We start from the raw sequence: 10,515 nt of genomic DNA on the forward strand, positions 1-10,515 counted from the left end.
TAAAATAAAATATTACGATTTTTATTCCAGATAACGATGACTGTTTGTTGAATAAACATTATTTTCATTAAATATTTTTAATTTGAAATTTACTACTGCATTTAGAATTAATATCATATAGCGTGGCGCCACGGCATGCGTCACCACGCCAGGAATCGGTTTTACGTGCGGCTATAGATATTTCACATCAACAATTCCCTGAAGATGTTTTCTGAAAGGAAATGCACTTCTAAACATAAACAAATGTATTGTTTGTGAATTTAATATTTTTCTTTAGCCTGAGCGGTTGCCGTACCTGAAATCGGTAAAATCGTACCTTGAAAACAACCGGACGATGTTTTTTCCTTTCTTGTACGAGGAACTATTAAGTAGGCTGACAAGTTCGCAAGCTGACACATAGATGGCGCTACTACTTTAAATAAATGTGATGAGTTTTTGTTAGCACTAACCTTCAAAACACACGCGTATAAACTTGACAACTGTCGTACCAGTAGTTTGAGATATAGTATTTTAAGTCTTTCGTTTGTTTAAAAAAGTGGATAAAAAAGCAATTTCGTATGTAAATATAAATAATTTTGCACGTAGAACAATTGCTGTTCGATTTTGGACTATATTATGTTTATTTCTTTTTTGACAAAAATGCATGTTGCAGCATGCTGAAGCAGCTGTACAAATGTACAACTGCTTAATTTACTAATAGAGTCTAATAAAAAATATTGATAAAGCTTTGTGTGCAATCATGAAGTACAATGGTCTGTACGTATAATAGTCTGAGGGGCAGTTTATGAGATCTAGTTCTTGTTTCGTTTTCAAAATATCAGTTCTTCATGTAAGAAGAGGATAATGTTGGAAGGCATGTTGATTTAATTTTTGTGTTTTCTTTTACTAACAATCCAACCTCGTACCTATAGGCCGAATGTTTCACCCTTGTTAGAACATAAATAATCTTCATATTATTCAAATGTATCTGACTTCTACCAAGCCGAGTATAGATATAAGTATGACATCAGACTTTTCACCCGAGCAACTTTCCATGCCTCGGGAAAGTTTCCAGTCGAAAACAGGATACAACAAGGTCACACGTCGTGTAATTTTTTGACAAATTAGGACGGAATAATCCGGTCCGGTCTTTTACTAAGATCTAGTTATAAATTTTAAAATATTGTTTACTTCATCCTTACGAGCTTTAAATAAATAACAAGCAGAGATAGTGATAATATCCGATTGTGAATTAAATTTCAGTATTCTTGTGGATAGAGTTGAGATGATATTTGACTCTGTTATATCATTTAGTGTATAAATTATTGTAAACAAAAATGTTACAACATATTAAAAATAATAATAAAACATAATACACTTTCAATTTTAGATTATACTGGTGATTATTTGATATTTTTATGAATTTTAATCACTGAAGTCATAGTTGACTTATTTATTCAAAACAAATAACATAATACTAATTACTAATAAATACGAATATTATTAAAAGGAGTCCCGTTAGGCAGTGCGAGTGTGCATTGGCGGCGGTGTCACTTAACATCAGGTGAGCCTCCTGCTCGTCTGCCTCCTGTAACATAAAAATACTAACACATAAGACAACATAAGTAAAAGAGTCTTAAACTTTATCAAGCCATTGTTACTATAAGACGAAATGTCTGTTAATAAATATTTTAATTTTGTATTATTTTAATAATTATTTTTAAAATAATCAGCCTCCTGCTCGTCTGCCTCCTGTAACATAAAAATACTAACACATAAGACAACATAAGTAAAAGAGTCTTAAACTTTATCAAGCCATTGTTACTATAAGACGAAATGTCTGTTAATAAATATTTTAATTTTGTATTATTTTAATAATTATTTTTAAAATAATCAGCCTCCTGCTCGTCTGCCTCCTGTAACATAAAAATACTAACACATAAGACAACATACGTAAAAGAGTCTTAAACTTTATCAAGCCATTGTTACTATAAGACGAAATATCTGTTAATAAATATTTTAATTTTGTATTAATTTTATTATTAATTTTTTCATCTCAGCTATAGGGCTAGCGTTTGTTTAAGTAAATATTGAAACAAGTTTGCTCTGCTAATGAATAAACCCATTACTATCAACTAAGTAAGTGATCATTTGAATGTTTAATGAGCATTCTATATTTATCTCTATCATACATTATATTTGCTTAGTTAAAAAAATTAACCCGTGCCAAAGGTTATTTCAATAAAGTGTTGCCGAATCAGCGTACTTCCCCCTAGATTTAGGGATTTCTCAACCGTGTTCGGGGCAGAATAGGGGAAAAAAATATTTGGGAGTTTTGGTGGGGATATTTCAAAAACACGCCAAGTTGAGTTTTTTGCTTTTTTATATTATGTTCCTGATTTTAGAACTAAATTGCAGTACAAACACACGGTAAGAAGAGAATCCGTGTGTTTAACCTTACTAATTGTATGTTCGTTTGAGCTGTCAGAGAAGGATGTGATTTAGATGAAATACAAATTCTATATTAACATTAAAATACACACAAGATTTTTTTTTATTTGAGGGTTTTTGATCCATTATCTTTTTTTACTAAAAATATTCTATACCAAGTGTCGCATTGGCTTTCAGGTTGTTCTCATGGTGACCTAGATTTCGGTCACATGTGTCCTAAAAATGATGATGGGTGGAGGAGGATCTTTCACAACTGGTAAGGGCTAGGGGATTTCTAGAACGAAATCAAATAATTCTAGGGGTATATCGCCGAGACCATCTGGCAACACTGTTTCATCAGTGCAATCAGTAAATCTCTTTTTTAGTGGGAGTGTCGCTTGTGACGCTTTTAACTCAATTGGCAGGCTTTACTGGGGAAGTACCACTCTGTCGTTTAGTGATGGAAAAGATTCGTCTTCTTTACAGTGCCACACAATACCCATAATCTAAGCTGTTTCAGCCTAAGGCATTTTTATCTTTTTATAAAATTACTAGCTGCCCCCGCGAACTTCGTTTCTCCTTAATGAGGATTTACTGAGCCTACCTGTTTAGTACATACCAACATGGAACATTTTTCTATGCTATCCCAGAGACTGTTCGGTTTTCCGGAATGAAATCTTTTTAGGTTGTTCTGTGAATTTTTCTCTGTACTTAATTTTATTTTAAATACTTTTCAATGTTTAGAACGACTGACTATCAATAGATAGTATAAAGCAAAGTCGCTTTCTCTGTCCCTATGTCCCTTTGTATGCTTAAATCTTTGAAACTACGCAACGGATTTTGATGCGGCGATTATAAGCAAGTCGATCTACATGAATAAAAAAACTGAACAGGTTTATATGAAGTACGAGCATTTTTGTGGAATCCTTTAGCCCTAATTAAATACCGCGTGCGTGAAAATAATAATAATAAAGCCACAGCTATCATATATCGCACATCAAATGGGATATATATGGGGAGTAGAGAAATTTATTACAATGGGTCGCGACGTTAACAAAAAAATATATGTAAGGAAACCATATAGGCTATGTGTGTCGGTGTATGTCGGTAACACAAAAAGATTTCATGAATTCAAAGGAGTAAATAGTTCCTAAGTATTTATAATTAAGAAATTAATCAAAACAGGAATAATTCACTAAATTCCTAATTTAAATTGCATAAGTTCATAAGAATTATATAAATATTGAACTAGTCTCAGACGTCCATCAACGATAAATATTAGATCAAACATCTGCATTCTCAGTCATTTTTTTTTCTATTTAATTTCTATCTAAAAAACGAAAAATTACGCCACTTAATAAAATTTTAAATTGCAAAATAGCCTTAGAAAAATAAATATTGAAGTATTCAAATCAGACTTCCATCTATGACAAAAATTGAACGATTTAATCAATTAAACTCGCTTTATATAACCTACCATTAGTTCAGTTATATTTATATATATACATATATATAATATATTATGTATACGTGTGTGATTGAAGCGGTAGCTTAGACTTATCACTATTTATATAGATTTTTTGACAATCTGAATTAGATTTCGGACGATTCCTACAAGGCCAAGTTGTAGAGGCTGAGGCCGCAAACGCATAACTGTTACGCTCATAACCTCTGGTGTAGTATACAATACATATGAGATGGGCAGATTGTGCCTTTTTTGCACAACCAGAGCAAACAACGTCTATGGCGAGATAATGTTGAGGTACAGTCATTTTCTAATGTATTTCATATCATTGTTCTGAAAAATCAAAATGACATACTTTAATTTATAGGCAAGCCTTTTTATGTACATGGGATAGTGTAATGTTATTTTCAGATACCTTTTAGGTAGCATTTTCCTCCTTTCTATTAACATTTTTCAGGTATTTATACACTCAAAACAAGTTTAAATAAAATATTTTATTTATGTTTATCGGCAAAGAAGCCGAGAGAAAAAGCCGGCGGTAAAAAACTCTCGGTACTCATTTAAATATCAAAACATCTTACAGAATGAGTATGCCATACATAGATGGAAGAAAACAGAAGGAGAGAGATACGCTACGCTCTTTATTTGTATTAAATTACAAAGCTGGAACTGGTCTGTGAGGTCTCCACCTCAGTCAAGTTTCCGGAAGCGGCAGCTGATCACTCATGAACTCAGGAACTCCGTATATGCCATGTTAACCGTTTAACCATTGTAGCGAGCGAGGTATCTCTTAACGCCGGAACCCAATAATTAATATTCAATCTCAGATTGAAAGCAATCTGCATCCCAATAACCACCTACGAAGACAATCCATTCCGGCGACGGATAGAATGCAATCTCCGCTCTTTACACTCATATTTGATAATCAATATAAACCAAATAAAGTAAATAAAACCGTACAAATAATATTACAATATACGTGTATGTTTAAAACATGTCAAATAGATTTTTAATTATTTTAAAAACTGGTGTAAGTTAAACTTAAGATTGGCACAGTTGAACTGTCATTTTTAAACAAAGATCCTACCATGGATAGCTTGTATCGACAGATGGCGATTACAATCCGTCAATTGGTTATTGGCACACTTTTATCAATATTTCGATTAAGATGTCTATCTCTGATGGTCAAAAATGGATTGAGGTAGGTCTGTTTGTTTTAAAAGTTCAGCAATTTTTCATTGAATCTCTCTCAGGATTAGATTTTAAGTAGAGGTATTTATTTATTTCTATGATTATCGTTTCTAAAATAAACAGTAAAGGAGTGACTCGTTGCCTTCCTAATTCCCTAGTCAGTATAATAATGGTTCAATTAAGCGGCGGTAAAACAGGTATTTCCTGGACAGACGTGCCCCCCTATCGGCCACATCTCTCTTATAAATCCTTTAAAAGAACTGGACATACCCTATATATGTCCAATTCTGTTTTAAAAAAAGTGCGTGCGTACAAAGAACACGTCTGAAGTGAAATTTCTTTGTAAATTAACTATTACTAAGGCTTAAATTAAAGGCCCCAATACATATATAGTACCAGTATATGATCACTCCAGGTATTTGTATATCTATATTCACACTATTTACACACTGTGTATACGTGCTAATGATAATGTAAATAAATAAAAAAATCTGCGTTTACTACACTAGACGATTTGCGACAGAATTGCCATCTAAAGTTCCAATATGTAACTACTAAGTAGTAGTGAGTGAGTGATTTGTTATTTTGATGTCTTTTAACAAATCTTGGCTGTATGTAGGTTTAGAAATTGTAAATTGTAAAATATTTGATTGTTATAATTACTAATAAACATTAACCTAACATATTGTTTTGATTGCACCGTACACGGAGGAAAGATACAGTAAATATCTTTACCTCATGATTTTTTAAATCTTAGATATGGCGATCATTTTGATCAATTCATTTGTCCACAGCCGCAAGACGATCGCTAGAAGGTTTAAGTTAAAAAATACAATTTATGGTGTGTGAAAACTTTAAAACTTTATTACAATCTATGCTTAATCTACATGTTTTGTCTTCCCTTTGGCTCCTTCATTAGCTTCTTTATATGTTTTCGAATAGAAATTACTAAATAGATACAAGAAAAATACTAAATTAAACAGTATTATCGACAGAATAATGTAGGACGGCTTGCATTTCGTAACATTATATTCTATTAATAAGTGAACTATCATCACGGCGAATTGTACCTGAAAAAAAAATGTATATTTTAACAAAACTTAATCATGAAAAATTCCTTCAAGTTGACATCTGACCTCCATGAATTACAATAGGGAATTAATTGGCTTGTTACCCTTTTACCTATTAATGAGACTTATTATAGTTGCATTTACGTAAACGACTGATCCATTAATTTATATAATTCAATGCCTGAATCTTAATGTTACATAATTGAGAGTGAATCCTTAAATATTTAACAACAACTATGGATCATTGTTCCTTTTATGAATTTTATGTTTCTGGTAGATGTTTTAATCCTAAGAATATTATTATAATGTTCCGCCGCCAGATATGTTTTCATTTTATTTTATTTATAACACTTCGTTATATTACAATATAAAAATTAAACATCATTAACTGAAAAGGAGGGCAACTGGCGGACTTATCGCTTTCGAGCAATCTCTTCCAGGCAACCACTAAATGTAAAAGAGAAGAAATGTATTACATTACATAAGGTAGGCAAGAAGTGCAAAATTACATATAAGAAGAAAAAAAAACTAAACCGGAACAAAAAATAAACTAAACTGATACAAGAAAAAGTAAAAAGTGCACATGAATCATGATAATTTAATTCAAGATCAGTCTCAAGTCAGTTAGTAGTTAGTACGCAAGTTATGGATATGACGTGGACAGGTAATGTTTGTACAGAAGAAATTTAAAGGAACATAGAGAAGGAGCTAAGCGAATCCCTATCTTCCTATCTACCGTAGCTTTATGCGTATAAAATTAAATTCATACTACCAAATTATACTAAATATATTATAGATTTTTTAATCCATTAAAAAGTTTGAAAAGCTCTAATGTACTTAACTGAAAGCTGTGTTGCCACATTATATATAGTATAAAAATTATTTTAATACAATAATTATAATAATAAAAAAACTCATTACCAGTTGCAATTTCGTTATATACTTCTTCCACCACAGATATTTAGTCAATTGTGGGTAGGCAGACAACGCATAATAGGTGTACATTATAATATGTACAAACGAATTCAGAGTTCCCACGAACAGTGTCGAGTTGAAATTGGGCTCGTATTTTAAGGCGATCCATGTGCTTATGACAGTAATCGAGTGATGATATATATGAAGGAAGCTCGCTTGGTTGTACTTCTTACGAAGTATGAAAAATACTGTGTCCAATAGCTCGGTGATTTTTGTTATAAAGTACAAATAGACGCCGGTCATAACCTGCAAATTCAATATGAAATTACTCGGAATGTCAATGGGCTATATAACGTGACTATATAACTGCGAGTTTTTAATTAAGTGTTGGTTGTAAATTCAAATTAAATATGATTCCAAAAATTCCTATGACATGCTTGTGTAAACAAATTTTAAGTATTTACGTCTTAAATATTATAGTTAACTTACACAAATACACGTTAAATTTAATTAGTTACCAGTACTTTTACTCCATACTTTTTAAAGGCACATTTTTACTCTCAATCCTTGTATACTAATATTTATAATATTATAGAATTTACATACAATAAGTCTACAATATTAATATATATATATTAAGTGTGAATATACTTACACAATATTTTAATTCAATATTTTCCATTATACATTCAGTTTGTATGAATCCATTATTCCACATAAAATAAGCACCCTAAAATATAATGTTTTTAATTCAATCAACTTCAATAATACAATTAGAAAACAAACGCCATGGCTAAAGTTACAAAACACTGACACACTGAAGTTAGCTATAGTCAACATTTGTTTTTTTGCGATATTTAAATAAACTTTATTTACCTAGATAATGCGTTACAATAAAACTTTCGATGTATTAAATACCATTTTTTTATTGTTACTATCGTGTTTTCTACAAACGTAGATTTTTTAAAAGATTTTTAACACGGTACGGCAGAGAAGTAAAACTTCGACCCCGTGTACACACACGATTTTTATTATTTTTATTGTTATATACCAACCTTGGAGAATATGGCTGTTGCTAGTATTATTTGTACAAAATTATATGCAGCCATGATATTTCTTAGAGTTAATGGCGAACGTTTACTCATAACAGATGGCCCTACTTTAATCACGAACAGCCAGTAAGTCGCCATAATTAATAAAACTGGTGCTGGCGATCCCATCAGGAACCATTCGTTGATATCTACACCTGGAACAAATATATATTATAATATATAACCTTTCAAAAGTTGGACCTCCGGCGAGCTTTGACTTAGACCTGCATCTATGTGGGAATTTAACACACTCGCATGATAAAATAAAAATATCCTGAAACGGGCAAGCCTCATACTCATGGTGTGTCAGGTACAGGCTGATCATCCACTTGCCTATTACAAAAATGATCACGAAACCACCACAAATAACCTCAAGTCAACCAAGGGATGTTGCAACAAATAAAAAAAGACTGTGTCTACTTATGTACACGCGTTAGAAGTTATACTTCCTTGGCATATGGAAAAAAGAACTAAAAGGCAGTAATGATTAACGATAAATATTAAAATTAATCAAAAAGATTTTATTTAAATAAATAAATTATTAGTAAATACTATCACCGTCGTATGTGATTTAAAAACACCGAAATAATATTTATTTATTCACACTGTTTAATTGTACTGTTACGAAACACGTGTTCTAAATATAAAAATACTAGAATATACAACTTGAACATAGTTATCGATATCCATGCCACCTAGACCTAACTATACGATGTCAATTTAAGGTGTTGGTGTGCGCGAGCATCGTAAAAATTCACTCTCATCATTTTTTCCATCGCGCCAAAAGAAATATAACTTCAATAATTAATTGGTACTCACTTTTTTGATCTGGCTGCCATTCTGAAGTATTCGATTTCGTTATGTTAAGAATATCCATTTTCCACTTACTGTTATTCACACTTTACACATAAAAATATCGTCTTAGTGAAACTAACAAATAATGCATTCGGTAGCTTCGACGTTCTAGTTTGCAATGGCAAAATTAGCTTTGCAATTATATATAAATTACCATAACACAATTTATTTAAATTTTTAGATGTAATGTTGATTTAATTTACGCAAACAAAAAACTTCTAACGGTCGATTTACACCCACTTCATTAATTAAATTATTATGATTTTTATTCCTTAAGGAATGGTATTATCTGATGTGACGAAATGAGACGAAAAACTATTTTAGATATGCATAGAGACTGACTTAGGCTTATGATATCTAAAAAGAATATGAAGAGATAAATATTGTACATATTGTTAATTTTGTTTCATTACTTTGGCGAATTAATTTTACGATAAGTTATAATTTACTATACTACATTATAGTTTACATAGATATATACTTGTATTTTTGTATAATTTCATAACACGATGTGCCCTTTTTTTTGTGTGTGTCCTTTTTCGCCATGCCTCCTGCTGATAAAGGACAATTCTTTGTTTTTAATTTATTTTATTATTCTTTATTACTTAAGATGTCATATGGAATATGGTGTAATGGTTGGAGCTTCTTTCAAACGTTGTGTAAAAGAAAAACTTGGCGATTGAAAAGAGTGGCGGAGAGTTTATTGTCAGTTCTTCTGTTCCGTTCTACGCACGAATCAAGGATTTGATAGCAGTTAATGTAAAATTAGAAGCATTCAATGTATATTTCTATTTTGACGTTCATAAGTGTACATAGTCTTACCTACCCGAATAAATGATTTTTTATTTGATTTATTAACATTCTCCTGAATCAATATAATAACGAAGGTTCAAAATTCACCATAAGTTATAAGGTACTCTTGCAAGTTTATTTCTAAAATATATTTGTAACAAATTAATTTTATTAACAACAGACTGAACTCGCAATTTTAACTTCAATGGACCTTAACCCTAAAATAGAACAAATTTAAATATAGGTTATATGTTAATTAATCTGAACAATGTGTGTAACATAAAGAAAATATGTTTTTTAGGATTTTATTTGAATATATATTTATTGTACGTTATTTTTATTTATTGGTATTCTACCACTAGGATCTTAAATCACATCACTTATTCTTTTGTATTGGGTTTTTACAAATCACATATTTATCTTTTAAGATAAGACAGGGCAGAAGATGGCCCGTTGTGTCTTGCCGACTACATTCTTTTTTTGCACAAATCTACACCGTATTTATCATTTTATGCGGCTGAAGCTTTTTTCCATCGCATGGTATTAATTTAATTTTACTAAAATATTCGTGATTAATGTATGGTATCGCGAAAGAATGTGACTTCAATTTGTATAGAAAAATGAAAAGCATTGTGAGACTTTTCCAGCCTAATGGTCCGACAATTATGGTCTACGGAGTCGTAAAGATTATTTTAAAAGAATATATTAATAGGGAACTGTTTTGTTG

The 10,515-nt window shown here is 31.2% G+C and overlaps 1 protein-coding gene across 1 annotated transcript; it reads right to left on the reverse strand.

Moving 5' to 3' along the window:
- Positions 1-5,906: 5,906 nt before the first annotated feature.
- On the reverse strand, positions 5,907-9,126 carry LOC111002973 (elongation of very long chain fatty acids protein-like). Its single transcript, XM_045631786.1, has 5 exons — positions 8,961-9,126; positions 8,106-8,296; positions 7,706-7,780; positions 7,057-7,356; positions 5,907-6,135 (listed from the first exon to the last, which is right to left on the reverse strand). Exons 1-5 carry the CDS (start codon positions 9,016-9,018, stop codon positions 5,944-5,946), a joined length of 816 nt encoding a protein of 271 aa, XP_045487742.1. The 5' UTR covers positions 9,019-9,126; the 3' UTR covers positions 5,907-5,943.
- Positions 9,127-10,515: the final 1,389 nt, after the last annotated feature.

Source organism: Pieris rapae, chromosome 16 (assembly GCF_905147795.1).
Source record: "Pieris rapae chromosome 16, ilPieRapa1.1, whole genome shotgun sequence".
Taxonomy (NCBI): Eukaryota; Metazoa; Arthropoda; class Insecta; order Lepidoptera; family Pieridae; genus Pieris; species Pieris rapae.

Coding starts and splice junctions, on each gene's coding strand:
- LOC111002973 (XM_045631786.1), bottom strand. CDS start 9,018: ATGGATATTCTTAACATAACGAAATCGAATACTTCAGAATGGCAGCCA. Junction 7,781..8,105: donor CAACAGCCATATTCTCCAAG/GTTGGTATATAA, acceptor ATTATATTTTAG/GGTGCTTATTTTATGTGGAA. Junction 6,136..7,056: donor ATATAACGAAATTGCAACTG/GTAATGAGTTTT, acceptor TTTTTTTTTCAG/GTACAATTCGCCGTGATGAT.